We start from the raw sequence: 17,669 nt of genomic DNA, 5'->3' as shown, positions 1-17,669 counted from the left end.
AGTAAGGGAGGTGGGAGAAGAGAGTCCTTGTGTTGAGTAACTGAAGAGAAGATATACACCACAGGAATCAGCCCTGATGTGGCTGGGCGTGAAGGTACAGTGGATGTTTGGGGAGTGGGGGGGGGGAGGTGGTGGGGGAAGATGAAAGGGAAGAGGCCAGCTAGGACAACAGTTCCATCTTGCAGGAGGTGGTGGCAATGCTTAACTCCAGAAGGAACATATCTTGGCGTTTGCAGCATTGTAGTGAGTGACACCATAATCTCACAAAGTACAGTATGTGAAAGTGAGACCTCTACACTCTACACTTGCTGTTGACAAATTTTACCTATGTCTGCACCATGAATATTCAGGCACTAGGTCTTCCTCCCTCACTGATAGACACACAATGACATCCCATCCACTTACCCTCCTTTATGCTCTCTGACATCTGGACAGAGGCACACACATACATCAAATAAGGCAGCTATCATATCGTGGCTCCACCTTACTAACTTGACACCGTCTTACATGCCCAAGTTCATAGTAACCACTGTTCATTACTCCAGATAGATGGGGACACTCTTGGGCTATGAGGCTAATTAGTCTGGAGCAAAACTAGTCTGGGACACTGAGAGCATCATGGAGAGAAGTAAGGTGGTCACACCTAAGGTACAGGTTGTAGATAGTTGGGTGACCACCAGGATAGGTAAGGGGAAGAGGCAGATAGTGCAGGGTCCCCTGTGACCGTTCCTCTCAGCAACAAGTATATCTCTTTGGATACTGCCGGAGGGTGGGGAATGACCTATTAGGGCACAGCAGCAGCAGCAAGGTCAATGGCACTGTGGCAGCTCTGAGGCTTAGCAGGGAAGTGTAAAGTCAGGCAGAGAAATAGTGAAAGGAGACTTGATACTTCGGGGGACAGATAGGAGATTCTGTGGCCACGAGAGAGATGCCAGGATGGTGTGTTGCCTCCCAGGTACCAGGGTCAAGGATGTCTCAGAGCAGCTGCAGAACATTCTCAAGGGGGAGGGTGAACAGCCAGAGGTCATGGTGCACACTGGCACCAATGACATAGGTAGAAAGGGGAAAGAGGCTCTGCACAGTGAGTATAGGGAGTTAGGAAAGAGGCTAAAAGCAGGACCTTGAAGATAGTAATCTCTGGATTACTCTCGGTGCCATGTGCTAATCAGGGCAGGAATAGGAAGATAGAACAGATGAATGTGTGGCTGAGGAACCGGTGCAGGGGGCAGGGCTTCAGGTTCTTGGATCATTGGAAACTCTTCTGGGACAAGGTTGACCTGTACAAGAGGAACAGGTTGCACCTGAACTGGACAGAAACCAATATTCTGACTGGGAGGTTCGCTAGTGCTACTCGAGGGGGTTTAAACTAGTTTGGCAGGGGTATGGGAACAGAGCACCACGTCAGAAAGTTGGGGGATTGAGAGGAAGGTAGATGTCATGACCAGTAAGAACAGGCAAGAGCAAGGTAATAGACACAATGGGATGGTCATGTTGAAATGTGTGTATTTTAATGCTAGGAGTATTATGGGTAAGGGTGACAAACTTAAGAGCATGGATCAGTACACGGAACTATGATGTTGTGGCCATGACAGAGACCTTGTTGAGAGAGGGATAGGACTGGATGCCTAATGTTCCAGGGTTTTGATGTTTTAGAAAAGATAGAGAGGGAGGTAAAAGGGAGGGGAGGAATTGCACTCTTAATCAGGGACAATATCACAGCTGCACTCAGAGATCACATAATGAAGGGCTCATCCACTGAGCCTATATGGGTAGAACTCAAAAATAAGAAAGGTGCAATCACTCTGATGGGCTTATACTACAGACTCCACAAAAGCCACTGGGACATTGAGGAACAGATATGCAGGCAGATTAGGGAAAGGAATAAAAACAACAGGGTTGTTGTAATGGGTGGCTTCAACTTCCCTAATATGGACTGGAACCTCCTTAGTGCAAGAGGTTTAGACAGGGCAGATTTGTTAGGTGCATCCAGGAGGGCTTCTTAAATCAATATGTAGATAGTCCAACAAGAGAAAAGGCCATACTGGACCTGGTGTTGGGAAATGAGCCTGGCCAGGTGACTGACATTTCAATGGGAGAATAGTTAGGGAACAGTGACCACAACTCCTTAAGTTTTAAGATAACTAAAGATAAGTATGGACCTTGCAGAAGAGTATTAAATTGGAGCAGGGCAAATTACAGGAGTATTAGGCAGGAACTTGGGAGAGTTAACTGGGAACAGCTGTGTTTGGGCAAGTCCACATCTGACATGTAGAGGGTGTTTAAAGACCAACTGCACAGAGTACAGGACAAGTATGTTCCAGTACGAAGGACAGACAAGGATGGCAAGGTAAGGGAACCTTGGACGTCAAGGGAGGTGGTGAATTTAGTCAAGAAGAAAAAGGAAGCATATGTAAGGTTTAGGAAGCTAAAATCAAATAGAACCCTTGAGGATTACAAAGAAGCCAGAAAAGAACTCAAGAAGAGAATTAGGAGAACCAAGAGGGACCATGAAAAGTCCTTGGCAAGTAGGATTAAAGAGAATCCCAAGGATCCCATTCTGTACCTACATCAAAAGCAAGATGATAACTAGGGAGCAGGTAGGACCACTCAAGGATAAAGGAGGGAACATGTGCTTGGAGGTGAAAGATGTGGGAGAGTTCCTAAATAGTACTTTGCATCAGTATTTACCAAGAAGGACGTGGAGGATAGGGAGATCAGTGTGGAGTGTGCTAATATGCTATGGCATTTCAAGATAAAGGAGGAGGTAGTGTTGGGTCTCTTAAAGAACACTAAGGTGGATAAATCCCCAGGACCAAATGAATATACCCCAGGTTATTAAGAGAGGCAAGAGATGAAATTACTGGGGTCTTGACCAATATCTTTGCGTCCTTTCTCACCACAGGCAAGGTTCCAGAGGATTGGCAAATAGCTAATATTGTTCCATTATTCAAGAACGAAAACAGGGATAATCCTGGAAATCACAGACCAGTGAGCCTCACATTAGTGGTAGGAAAAATACTGGAGAGGATTCTTAGGGATAGTATTTATGAGCATTTGGAAAACCATGGCCTAATTAGGGGCAGTCAGCGTGGCTTTGTGTGGGGCAAGTCATGTCTGACTGACTTGATTGAGTTTTTCAAGGAGGTGACGAAGGTGATTGATGAAGGTAGAGCTGCTGATGTTGTCTACATGGATTTTAGTGAGGTGCTTGACAAGGTCCCTCATGGGAGGTTCATCCAAAAGATTAAGATGCATGGGATCCATGGTGAATTGGCCATTTGGATTCAGAATTGGCTTGCCCATAGATGACAGAGGGTAGTGATTGATGGAATTTTTTCTGGCTAGAGATCTGTGACTAGTGCTGTTCTGCAGGGATCCATACTGGGACCTCTGCTGTTTATGATTTATAAAAATGACTTGGATGAAAACATAGATGGGTGGGTTAGTAAGTTTGCAGGTTATACAAAGATTGGTGGTGTTGTGGATAGCATAAAGACTGCCAAAGGATACAGCAGGATATAGATTGTTGCAGATATGGGCAAAAAAATGGCAGATGAAGTTTAACCTGACTAAATGTGAAGTGTTGCACTTTGGGAGATCAATTGTAAAGGGACAGTATACTGTTAGTGGTAAGACCCTTAACAGTGTTGACATGTAGAGGGATCTTGGGGTCCTGAAAGTAGCTACACAGGTTGACAGGGTAAAAAAGGCGTATAGCATGCTTGCCTTTATTAGTCAAGGACTTCAGTTCAAGAGTCTGGAAATTATGTTGCAGCCTTATAAAACTCTAGTTAGGCCATATCTGGAGTATTGCATTCAGTTCTTGTCATCCCATTATAGGAATGATGTGGAGGCTTTGGAGAGCGTGCAGAAGAGGTTTACCAGGATGCTGCCTGGATTGAAGGGCACGTGCTAGAAGGACAGGTTGGACAAACTTGGGTTGTTTTCTCTGGGGCAGCAGAGTCTGAGGGGAGATCTGCTAGAGGTTTATAAGATTATGAGAGACATAGAGTAGATAGCTGGTATCTTTTCCTCACAGTTGAAATGTCTAATACCAGAGGGCATGCATTTAAGGTGAGAGGGGGAAAATTCAAAGCAGATGTGAAGGGCAAATTTTTTTGAACACAGAATAGTGGGTGCCTGGAATGCACTGCGTAGGGTGGTGGTGGAGGCAAATACAATAGAGGCGTTGAAGAAGCCCTTAGATAGGCACATGGATGTGCAAGAAATGGAGGGATATGGACATTGTGTAGGCAGAAGGGACTAGTTTGGTTAGGCATTTGATTACTAATTTATTTAGTTTGGCACAACATCGTGGGCCAAAAGGCCCGTTCCTGTGCTGTACTGTTCGATGTTCTATGTCAGAAGTTCTCTTCTTTGTGGCACTGGGCAGTCAAACTCAGATTTCCTGGGTCAGCACAGCAGTCTTGGAACCTCAGAGATATGCAAGCACATTTTGCTTCTTGCACATCACTCCCTCCTTAGTGAAATAACTTTACTTTCAAAATGTGGTTTGAACACTTTCCAAAAGAGGACCATGTACTAGTATCTAAGAACACACGAAAATTGGAGCAGGATCTGTCCTCTCAAGCCTGTCCTGTCATTCAAGGCAGCAACATCCATCATCAGAGATCCCCACCATCCAGGCCATGCCATCTTCTCTCAGTTACCATTGGGCAGGAGTTACAGAAGCCTGAAGTCCCACACCACCAGGATCAAGAACAACTACTTCCCTTCAACCATTTGTTTCTTGAACCAACCTGTACAATCCTCATAACTACCTCAGTACAGCAACACTCTGACCACTTGGCACCAAAATGGACTTTTTTTTTTGTTATTATGTTTTTTCCTTGAATAATTCTGCATAATTTGTGTTTAATTTAGGTTTTTCTTGTGAATATTGTATATCTGATGTTACTTGCCTGTGATGCAGCTGCAAGTAAGTTTTTCACTGCACCTGTGCATACATGTATTTGTACATATGGCAATAAACTCAACTTTGACTGATCTGCGCCAGACCTCAACTCTTCTTCTGTGTCTGATCCACACAGTCCTCAGTTCCCCAATCGTTCAAAGATTTATTTATCTCCCCTTAAAACACTTCCAGTGATCTATCTTCCACAACTCTTTGAGAAATTCTAGAGATTCACCATCACCTGTAAAAAGAAATTCCTATGCACTTCAGTTTTAAATGATACCGTCTTATCCTATAACTATATAAGCCCTTGTTCAAGACTCTCCTACTGGAGGAAATATCTTATCATTCCCCTCTGGGATCACCCCTCATTCTTCAAAATCTAAATAGAGATCTAACTTTTCTTGTCATTCGTGATAGGACAACATTCTCATTTCAGGAATTAGTGACGAAACTCTTCAGGACTGCCTCCAATCCTTTCTTAAATAAGGGGGCCAAAACTACATAGTACTCAGGTTGTGGCTTCATCAAAACACTGTACAATTATAGCAATATTTCACTACTTTCCATCTTCAAACCTCTATCAATAAAGTCCAATATCCCATTTGCCTTCTTAATTACATGCTGCATTTGCATGTTATTTTCTGTGCTTCATGAGATCCCTCCACAATTCATTCATTGACAGTCTATCTCCATTTAGAAAATAGTTTGCTTCTGACTCCTCTTACCAAAATGCATAACCTCACATTTTCCTACATTGAACTCCATTTGCCAAGTTTATGCTACTCACTTAATCTACATCCTGTTGCAGAGACCAAATGTTCTTGCAGTGATTGCAGCGTGCAGGGAACATTCAGATGTTTGCTAGGGTAGACAGAAATGTGGAGGCTTGCAAAGACCAGTGGACGATTAAATTTCAAGGTCATGTTTTCTCACTTTTTTGCAATCTATGAGAATCTGTCAATGTGCTTGGCTGTTCAGCCAACTTAATGATAGCTCTTACTGGATCCTGAAGATCCCTTTGCAGTGATGCCTAACAGTAACCGATGTTGAAAAATGGAAAACCAACATCACAGCCAGTGCTGAATCTTTGTGGGCAGTTTCCTTTGAGGTTCAAGATGACAGCACTGCGTTTGACTGGAAAATTCAGCTATAATGTGCAAACTAAAAATATGCTTCACCTTTGTAGCAAAATTAATCAGACATGATATTGCAGTAAAAGAATGCATAATGGAAATATTCAAGCAACTTTAATCTTGGAATATATTTGTGTTTTGTTTTTTTACAGGGAATCAAAACACAATAGGTCAAATACATTCCAATAGTTAACAATATTCATTTAGAAGATGTGTATTTAAGAACATAACATAAGAAATAGGAGCTGTAATAGGCCAGACCGCCCTCAAGCTTCTCTGTCACTTGTCAAGATCATGGCTGACACATCATCTGCCTGCCCTATCCCCATATTCGTCGATTCCTTCAATATCCAGAAATCCATCAATCTTTATTTCGAATGTGATCATTGACTCAGCCTTTGCAGCCCTTCAAGAAAGAGAATTTCAAATTTTCTTCTTGCATCCAACCTGTTGAGCTAAGAAATGTGTGCATTTCAATGAGGTCACCTTTCATTCTTCTTCTCTATAGAGAATAAAGGCCTATCTTGTTTAATCTAACCTCATATCACAGACCACCTCTATCCCAAGAGCAGCTACGGTGAATCTTCAATGCACTCCCTACATGGTAAATATATCCTTATTTCAGTTAGGAGCACAAGATTGTACACAATATTTCAGGTGCAGTCTCCCCAAGACCCAACATAATTATAGTAAGATGTCTAGTTTTGTTTCTGTTTATTTACTTTTATATTCTATTTTCCCTTTATCAATTTCTTGGTCATCCTATTCTGAATTCCAAAACACTGCCAATCTCAGGCTTGCTGCTTTTCCTCAGAACTTAATAAACCTTTTCTGTACATTTAATATTAATTTAAATTTCTCCTGCAATCTATGGTTGGACCATAGAAGAAATTAAAATGAATTTTATTATTAAATATTATAGCCTTAAAAGTAATGCATACTTATTGCATGTCATGTATTATTCCTATAAATGCTTGCCAATATCTGTGCACTGTCATACCTTTTAATTTTATTTTCCTAATCAACCACATCCAACCTACCCATCATAGTTTCCTTTGTTTAGATTGAAAACCCCGGTTTCAGATTGAATCACATCACTTTCAAACTTAATATAAAACTCTATCACATTTTGGTTACCCTTTATCAGGGGCTCCTTCTCAACAAGGTTATTAATTAACCTTTTCTCACTGCAGTACTAGATCTTCCTCAATGTACTGATCTATTAATAACATCTACCTATTCCAGGAACTCACCTTTTATATTGTTATGGGTCCTGTACAGGCAAGGAACCAAGATACGCAATTTTGTACATACATGGCACAATAATTAAAATCTGAAGATTAATTTTCAATTCGTTAATTTTTTTAGGGCCTTTAAAATTGTTTGGCAGTCACTGAGAACACTGCTCAAAATTCAATGACATGTGAATGGCAATTCAAATAATTTTTGGTATATTTAGAGGGCAAGTACCACAGATTTAAACCCCTAAATTTATCTTAATGTTATGTCTACCAGGGAGGCACTGGTACAGAACAGGAGGACGACAAACTGGGCACAAGCCTCCTGATTTCTACATTTAACTGTCCAGATGCCAAAAGATGTTGTAAGATTACACCACCATAGCAGTATGTTGATTATTACTACAAATTTTTACTAATGCTTGCATTACAAACAATTCAGTTCTGTTAAAGCTTATGAAAGATAGTTCCTCCAAGCATAATTTATTTCTCAAGTTGCATATGGATCTGGGATTAATAAGCGGTTCCCCAAAGTGATCACATAATAAAGGCTGTAAAATGAATAATTTAACAATGAACCAAGGGATTATGTTCTCCAGTGTGCTGATTTAAATTCTGAAGATAAATCTTCTCTTGACTGCATTCTTACCTCAGTAGATATTACTATTATACTGAGTAGCCAATGGAACAGTTAGTCATAACAATTCAGACCTGTCTGAAATACATATGAATGGAATTCTTTCAAACAAAAAGCGTTTTTTGAAAGAATCAATGTGGTGTTAAAGTACTGCAAGATAAAATTTATCTGTCACCTTTGGAATCTGAGATTGTTGTGATGAAAGATTAGGAGTGATCATTTAAGCACTTGTGCAGTTTACAAATTGAAGTAGTATGTCCCTTGTCTAGAAATACTCAGCAAATTTTTAGGAATCTATCGCAAATAAGGCAATGGCCTTTTCAAACCTCCAATCCTCCAATCCCTTCACACAAAACAAGTTATACTATAATTTTTTTCTTCAGTGGGAATTAAAATTTCTTCAAACAGAAACAAACAGTCAGTGCAGCCTTGTCAGGGCTTTGCCAACAGAACAAAATTCAATATGTATAGACTAGATGGAAAGCTACCAATTAATTCATTAGGAGAAAGGTTAATGACAATATAATCCATACTGGACAAGTTCCAAACAAAGCAATGCAAATAATTTTGAGTGGATATTAATCAACCATAATACAGTTTCCATACTACATCCTGATTACGAAAGCTGGAACAGGAGATGATTATCCATCACACAATCTTTAAAATTACAGCATTTAATTGATTTGATAATATGTACAAATCATAAGTTTAAAAAAGCTCAGTGAATATATTTCAGAGACAGAGTGTGCACACATGGCAATAAGCTATTTGCATTTGTATCACAGCAAACTGGCAATATGAAAACCTCTCCTCTGGCAACAGAAAGTGACTGATGTGAAACTAGTTTGGGCATTCTTGGTCCATTCTTATTTCATCAATAATGAGGCACCATAATTCAGGCATTCATCCAGTGAGTAATGTTATTTTCTCCAGTTTTAGTATAAACGGTTGTGAATGTCATCTATTCTTCTTCTCTTTCCATTTGTAACACCCCTTTAAATATTTACAAATGATTTTAAATATAATTTATAGATATATCTCCTTAAAGTTCTCCCTACATCTGGAATTTTAAGAGCCAAATTTTTATTTTTGTTTTGGTAACACACAGAACAGTTATTGATTATGTTTTAATTTAACCATAATCAATCAACTGGAACCATATAAAATTTGGTTAATTATCTGGAAGTACTCAGGTCGGACATATATCTGAAGCAAAAAACAGAAAACACTGGCAGCAATCAGAAAGTCAGGCAGCATCCATGGAGAGGGAGAGGGAGAAGGAGAGAAGTTAATGTTTCAGGCAATGACTCATATGACAGCAAGGTGGAAATCTTTATTTGAAAATGTGTCACTTATCTTGCAAGAGAGAGCCAGATTAACTCATGATGCTATACCATTTCTAATCTCAATGGGTACTTCTTGGCACCAGTTGTACAGGATGGTTATTTTTCACATCCATGAAAATAATAGATCCACAGCCATCAATGAAGGTGTTTCTGCTGTTCTGTTCAAAATCAACACGATCCATAATCTGGTTCCATCTTTTGTTTCTATTTCTGCAATCTTGCAATTTTCAATGATCTCCTAGAGATGCAACAAGCTTGTAACTGTGAGAATCAAAAAATAACTACAGATGCTGGAAATCTAAAATAAAAACATTTCCTGTTTTTATTTAAGCTTGCAACTGTTGTCTCTGCATTAGGAATGAGTGTTACAGATGTAATGCCTTTCACTTTTAGATCTATTGGAAGAAATGCTACTCAAGAGAAAGAAGACACCATTCTGTAAAGATAACACACATGAAGATAAAAAGATTAGCCTGGTCACAGGATGATAAATCCCCTGAGACTTCTTTCATTCACACTACAAATGGTCTCACTTTTATCCTACTGTCATAATGCCCTCCCTCAGGGACTTTATGCCAATCACCATCAACTTGAGATCTGATTAAATTATCCAAAACAAATCTTAAATTTAAACTTCAGAGATAGGCAATTTTGTTAAAGTAATTGGTCAAAATCTTTGCAATATATTTATAAAGGCATAGAAATGATATTCCATTAAACAGATAAAAGTCAGTTACAGATATGGGTGGAGAAATGGCAGATGGAGTTTAATCTGAGCAAGTGTGAGGTGTTGCACTTTGGGAGGTCAAATGTAAGGGGAAAGTATACAGTTAATGGTAGGACTGTTCACAGCATTGATGTACAGAGGGATCTTGGGGTCCAAGTTCATAGCTCCTTGAAAGTGGCCAAGCAAGTAGATAGGGTGGTAAAGAAGGCATATGGCATACTTGCCTTCATTAGTCAGGGCATTGAGTATAATCATGTTGCAGCTAATATAAAACTTTGGTTAGGTCACGTTTGGGAGTATTGTGTGTAATTATGGTCATCCCATTATAGGGTGTGAAGGCTTTGGAAAAAAGTGCAGATGGGGTTTACCAGAATGCTGCCTGGATTAGAGGGAGTTTTAAGGAGAAGTTGGACAAATGTGGGTTGTTTTCTCTGGAGTGTTGGAGGCTGAGGGGAGATCCGATAGAAGTTTATAAAAATTATGAGAGGCATAGATAAGGTAGACAGTCAGAATAGTTTTCTCAGGGTAGAAATGTCAAGTACTGGAGGACATTTAAGGTGAGAGGGAGAAAGCTTAAATATGTGAAAGTCAAGTTGTTTTTTTTTTACACACACACACACACACACACACACACACACACACACACACACAGTGGTAGATGTCTGGAATGGGCTGCCAGGGATAGTGGTGGAAACAAATACCACAGTCATAGAGTCAAACAGCACAGAAACATGCCCTTCAGCCCAAATGGTACATGCCAACCAAGACACCAATTTAACCGAGTCCTATTTGCCTGCATTTGGCCCATATCCTTCTAAACCTTTCCTATCTATATACATGTCTTTTAAGTGTTGTTTAAGAGGCTGTTAGATAGACCAATGAATATACAGGGAATGGAGGGATATGGATCATGTACAGGCAGAAAGATTTAGTTTAATTTGGCATCATGTTCAGCACAGTCATCATGGGCTAAGGGGCCTGTTCCTGTACTGTATTGTTCTATGTTCTAAAACTGGGTTTAGAGATTCAAGGAATGAAAACGTACCATTTCGACTCAGACTTCTGAGGGTGAATTACTCACTTTTTTTTAAGTCTTTAATATACACTTATAGTACACTTTCTACATGCAGTGTTATAAATAAACATCTCATATTTTAAAATGCAAGGATGTTTACTTCCTTTGCCAGCTGTTGCTTTGTTCCACTGAGGCTTAATGGTTACAATCTCACTAAACTGTCTTAACTCCCTTGGTTTTGGGCTGATAAATCATTCATCCACTGCTCATTCTCCAGGTTCACTTCATGTGTCAGTTCCAGGTAGTAATAAAAAAAATTCTCATTGGGCAATTCATATCAGGTGGAAATGTAGCTCACATAGGCAACATGCAGAAATGGCCTCGTAAATGACAAGTGACATTCATAACAAGAAGTGCTAGGCAATGACCACCGAGGGTCTGACTATCCAACTGTATATTCAATAGCATTACCTTCGTCAAGTCTCACAGTATTAACATACTGCCAGTCACCATTAACCAAAAAAATCAAGTAAACCAGCCACAGGAGCATGTGAGAGGCTAGATATCCTGTGACTGATCCACTTCCTGACACACAAAGCTTTTCCACCATCTACAAGATGCAAATCAAAAGGGTAATGGAATATTCTTGGATGTCTGAATGAATACAGCTCCAACAAAATTCATGAACCTCAATATTGTACTTGGTTCAGATCCCATCCACCACACTGAATATTCATTCCCTCCACTGTCATCGCACCATGGCAGTAGTATGCATCATCTAAACACTGTACCACAGTTACTTGCTTTGGCTCCTTTGACAGCATTTCCCAAACCTATCATCTCTACCACCATGAAGGGCAGGGTCCACCGCAGGGTTCCCTCATAGTAGTATATCATCCTTTGTTGCAACTTATTATTCCTGTAGTTGTGCCAAAAATATACTTTATTAATGAATTCAAAGTTTGTGAATTCAGTAGTATCCTTACTTGAAGTTAAAAATCAAATAATCATATTATGACAGCAACTTTTAAGAAGCACCTGAACAGAGAAGGAATGGAGTGATACTGACCAGGTACAGGCAGATGGAATTAGTTTAAATTGGCGTCATTGTAAGCACAGACATCATGGGCTGAAGGGCCTGTTTCTGTGCTGTATTGTTCCATGTTCTAATAGGATTAGGATGCATTTCATCACAAATAAGTTGGTAACATATGTGCCATTGTTTGGGTAAACAATCGTGGGCAAATGCACTTGGGCAAGGAGAATAAAACATAAACCCAGTTGCATGGCATCAGCAAAATTGAAAACTTAACTCAAGTTGAAACAGCTGCAACTCATTCCATTTGAACTGGCTGTATTCTGGCACGTTCCACATTTAGGCCTAGAAACCAGCTAAAAGAGCTTTCAAAGAGATATACTGAGCATAAATTTATAATCAAGCTGTAGCAAAAAAAAAAAACACATTTTTACAATTAAAGAACAAGAAATGCAAAGAAGTGTTCTGATTTTTCGGTGAGAGAGATAAGTATTAGTAAGCACACAAAGTTTGTATAAGTATATTAGAAGCATCCAATTTTCTCAATGTGCCATTTTAACATGATCTAAAGAATGATTAAGTTATTTATAGAAGCTAGTTTTTCTTTTATCCCAGGAAACTGTTTGACCCATTGAACACAAAACAACTGAAAAAAAAATATATTTAGAAAGTTACTGGCAGGAGCAACAGCAAATAACTACAGCTGAAATGAAGTATTTAGACGACCGCAAAAGCAGGAGTGTATACAAATGAATATGGCAGAATCCTCAGCTGCATTTTTCCTTCTTGACTTGTGTCCTTATTTTCAATTACCAATAAAGCAGGAATTCATTCAACACAATAGGTTTAACATTATGTTATTCACTGTCTTCTACTCAATTGGGCATAAGTTAAAAGGTTATTGTATATAAAATGTCTTCCTAAAATAATGATCTTTGGTGTTGGCAGTGGGGCATTGAGTGGAGGGGATTGTTACACTCTTACATGTGGCTTAACAATATTAAACGCGCAAGTACAATTCCATATAGGCCTCCTATTGTCTGAATATTTGCCACAGCATTAATACTAGAAAAATGTATGTAAAACCATCTCTTGTAGTCTACATCAAGAAGCTACAAAAATACCTGGTTACTTAGTTTTGACCGGATGTCCCGTAAAAGTAAAAGAAAAGCAATAGTATAACCTAATAATTGGCTGTTTCTGAATTATTACTTCACACAATAAAGAAATTCATGTCAGGGAGAGGGTACTAATTCATTATCCTTAAACATGGTATAATGGACGATGTAAAAAGGGCCATTATAATTGTTCTGCCATCTCTGTCACATACCTTTTGGCCTCAGCAACAAGAAATTCATTAATGTCCCATTTAGACACATGACTTATGTTCACTTTTAGAAACAAACATTCTGACTAGAAGCAAACAAATCTTTTAGATGAGAGTTCAAAAAACTTGGCAAAATAGCATTTTATACAAGGAGGATATTTTCATGCTTTCAATCACCATAAAAATCCTTCACTTACCATTCTTATTTAAATTGCTCTTACCTGAATAAGCCCAGTATGGATCCCCAGATTCTCTACGTCTCCGTACATGAATAACGTTTTCAAGTTCACTCTCCTGCAGTGATCCAACATGGTCTTCAGTCAAGACTAAGAAAGAAATGGGGGCGGGGGGGGGGGGGGGGTGGGGGTGTGGGGGTGGAAGGAGGTGGTGAAGAAAGAAACAAAATATTGATTACGTAACTTGAATTGCACTAGGTTTTCTAAGTTTTGTATATAAAACACAGTGAAAATAACAAATGCAAGTAAAATAGTATTCTTTCCTATATTTGCATTTTTTTGTAGTTTTGATAGTCAATTTTGAACGGTTCCTTTATATGATGAGATGTACTCTGACCTCACAATCTACCTTGTTGTGACATTGCACCTTATTGCACTGCACTCTCTGTAGCTGTGACACTTTACTCTGTACTGTCTCAATGCACTCTGTACTAACTTAATGTAACTGCACTGTGTAATGAATTGACATGTATGATCAGTATGCAAGACAAATTTTTCACTGTACCTCAATACAAGTGACAATAATAAACCAATACCAGTTAACATTTAGTTTACTTTCTAAAACAGTATGATATTGAGATCAGTCTACTAAAAATAATTTCCAAGAAATTCGGTCATGTACCACTGCTTTCTTCATGATTTAAAAAAAGATCAGTTTCCCAGAACAAAAAAAAACAGAACACTGGAAAAACTCAGTGGGTCAAGCTGCATCTGTGGAGGTAAAAGGTAGATGTCGGTGATTCAGGTCAAGACACTGCATCAGGATGGAGAAGGGAGAAGGTGGTCAGAAGAAAGCTAGTGCATAGCACAAAAAGGGGGTGGTAGAGGGTGGCAGGTGATTGGTTGAACCAGATGAGGGGCGGATTGGCAGATGGAACCAGGTGGTGGTGGTGGTAGTGGTGGGGGGGGTAGAGCGATGTGCAGGAGGGATGGTTGGAGGGTTGAAGGGAAGACAGAAGAAAATGAAATGGAAGGGCAAGTGTGTGAATAAGGAGGAGAACACAGGGTTTGTGTTACCCAAAATTGGAGAATTCAATGTTCATACTCTTGGGTTGTAAGCTAATTAAGAGGAATATGAAATGTTTCCTTCCACCTTTTCATTTGGCCTCTCAATAGCAATGGAGAAGGTCAAGGACAGACAGGTTGGTGTGGGAGTAGGGAGGAAAGTTAAAATGATATTGAAACAGAAGCTCAAGATAGCCTTTATGGACAGAGCACAGTTGCTCCACAAAGCAGTCACCTAGTCTACACTTGGTATCACCAGTGTACAGGATGCCATATTGTGAGCACTGAATGCAGTAAACCAGGTTGGAAGAAGTGTCAGTGAGCCTCTGTCTCACCTGGAAGGGCTGTTGAAGTCCCTGGATGGTGGTGAGGGAGGAGGTGAAGGGACAGCTGTTACAATTGCAGAGGAAATGCCAGGGGTCAGGGAGGGGTGGGTGGTGAGGGATGAGCAGATCAGGTTGTCAGAAAGAGAATGGTCCCCAAGGAAAGCAGAAAGAGAGGAAGATGTGACTGGTGATAGGATGTCCACAGCATGTCCTCCTTCTTCCGAAAGCATTGCTTCCCATCTGCCACGGCTGATGGAGCCCTTACATGCATTTCCTCCATTTCTTGCATGTCTGCTCTCTCCTACCTCCTCCCCAGACAGGACAGCAATAGAGTTCCCTTAGTCCTCACATTTCACTCAACACATCATCCTCCACCATTTCCAACACGACCCCACCACAAATCACATCTTACCCTCTTCGCTCCTTTCTGCTTTCCATTGGAACCAAGCCTTGACAAGGCAACTGTTCTGTGCATCACTTGAACAAGCAGAAAATGAGATGTCCTTCCAATTTGCATTTGGCCTCTGTAGCAAAGTGGAAGTCCAAGTACAGACAGGTTGGTGTGGGAGTGGGAAGGAGAGATAAAATGACATGCAACTGGAAGATGGAATGGCCATCGATCTTCTGGTTGCACATCACTATCTCTGCTTCCCACTCCCACACCAACCTGTCTGTTCTCTGACTTCTCCATTGCTGCAGAGAGGCCAAATGCAAATTGGTAGGACATCTCATTTTCTGCTTGGGCAGCTTGCAACCCTGTGGTATCAACACTGAATTTTCCAATTTCAGGTAATCCCCAGTGTTCTCCTCCCTCACGCACTCACTTGTCCACTTGGTTTCCTTTTCTCTTTGTTCACTTCTCCCTTCCCCCTCCCCCGGTTCCATCTGCCTATCATTCCCCCCTCACCCCCCCCCCTCAATTTGGTTCCACCCATCACCTGCCAGCCTCCATCCAACACCTCCCTATCTTGTGCTGCTATATACTGGCAATCTTTTCACTTTCCTCTCAATCCTGACACAGGGTTTCATCCCAAAATGTCAACTTACACCCTTTGCCTCCACAGATGCTGCTTGATCTGCTGAGTTTTTCCAGCATTCTGTTTTTGTTCAATTCCAGCATCTGCAGTCTCTGTTGTCTTCTTAGTTTCCCCAGTGTACATGGCAATTGCATGTTTTTGCATCTCTCTAGAAATTAATTCCCCCACCTTTCTGATATCCATCACCCACTCTACATTGACAAAGCATGTGAAAGCAAGTTCTTTTCAATGTATAAAATGGCAATGCTATTTGAATCAAACAATTCTGCATTATATAGTCAAGGGCATAGGAACAATTGAAAAAATACATTCTACTGATCTGCACCTAGTCATTTCAGCAGAAGCAAGTAGTACAATGAGACAAAAAAAGGATAGGACACAGTTCTCTGGTATAATTTCCAACACTACAAGCTCCACTCTTTGTCCAAGTATTGTGACATCAAACTTTAAATGCACCTATTTCAAGATACTTTCCTATAATCTCAGGATATTCTTCTGCATTAATTCTCCTTAAAATGATAAAAAAAGGTACTGGAAATACTCAGCTCTGGAAGCTTTTGTAAAGAAAGTTAACATAATTCAAACTGTTAGTGACCAGAAACATTAAGCACTTCTATCGATGCTGCCTGACTGGTATGTACTTTTAGTATCACCCGTTCTGATTTCAGCTTTCCACTACCTGCATGGTTGAGTTTTACTTCCACTTTGAAATTACCTGCCGCTCTACACCCATTTGTGGTAGAACAGTTAATGTTCTAATAAACGAAAAAAAAGTCAACATTCTAGCTTCCATGAAATATTGAAAGTAATGGACCAGAATTTGTGATTGATGTTGCTGACCAGGGAGAAGGCTCCCCACAGAGATCTAGTTCGGTGAAATTGCTGTCAGACAAGAGTTCAAGGGGATCGCTGGTGTCCAACGGCTGTAACGTCATCAAGCTGGCTGAGCAGTCAGTCTGATTAACAAGTTCTCACAGAGAAGGATTCTTTAATTTTAATTAACTTTAAAAACATCATGCAGAGTGCTAGTTGAAGATTGTAATATTCATAATTAAAGATATAATTCCAAGCAAACTCATCACCAAACTCCGAAACCTGGTACTCAACACCTCCCTCTGCAACTGGTTCCTTGACTTCCTGACCAACAGCTTGCAATCAGTAAGGGTAGGCAGCAACATCTCTGGCACGATTATTCTCAACACAGGCACTCCTCAAGGCTGTGTCCTCCACCCCCTACTCTACTCCCGATACACGCATGACTGTGTGGCCAGATTCTGCTCCAATGCCATCTACAAGTTTGCAGATGATACCACTGTAGTGAGCTATATCTCAAATAATGATGAGTCGGAGTGCAGGAAGGAGATCGAGAGCTTAGTGACATGGCGTCATGACAACAACCTTTCCCTCAAATGTCAGCAAAAGAGCTGGTCATTGACAGCAGGAAGGGGGGGGGGGCGGGCAGTACACACACACCTGTCTACATCAAAAGGTGCTGAGGTCAAGAGGATAAGGGCTTCAAGTTCCCAGGAGGGAACATCACCAAAAGCTGGTCCTGATCCAACCATGTAGATGCCATGGCCAAGAAAGCTCACCAGCACCTCTACTTCCTCAAAGGCTAAAGAAATTTGGCATGTCCCCTTTGACACTCACCAACTTTTTTCGATGCACCATAGAAAGCGTGCTACTTG

The 17,669-nt window shown here is 40.4% G+C and overlaps 1 protein-coding gene across 1 annotated transcript in view; it reads right to left on the bottom strand.

The window, feature by feature from the left end:
- The window catches only part of LOC127571346 (receptor-type tyrosine-protein phosphatase gamma-like), a 536,499-nt gene that overhangs the window by 475,282 nt on the left and 43,548 nt on the right, over window positions 1-17,669 (bottom strand). The window contains 1 exon segment of the mRNA XM_052017635.1: window positions 13,599-13,703. Within this exon segment, the coding sequence (XP_051873595.1) occupies window positions 13,599-13,703 (105 nt within the window).

The sequence above is a fragment of the Pristis pectinata genome, chromosome 6 (assembly GCF_009764475.1).
Source record: "Pristis pectinata isolate sPriPec2 chromosome 6, sPriPec2.1.pri, whole genome shotgun sequence".
NCBI classification, from domain to species: Eukaryota; Metazoa; Chordata; class Chondrichthyes; order Rhinopristiformes; family Pristidae; genus Pristis; species Pristis pectinata.
The sequence above is the reverse complement of the archived record's forward strand: the minus strand, read 5'-3'. Positions and strand labels throughout refer to the sequence as shown.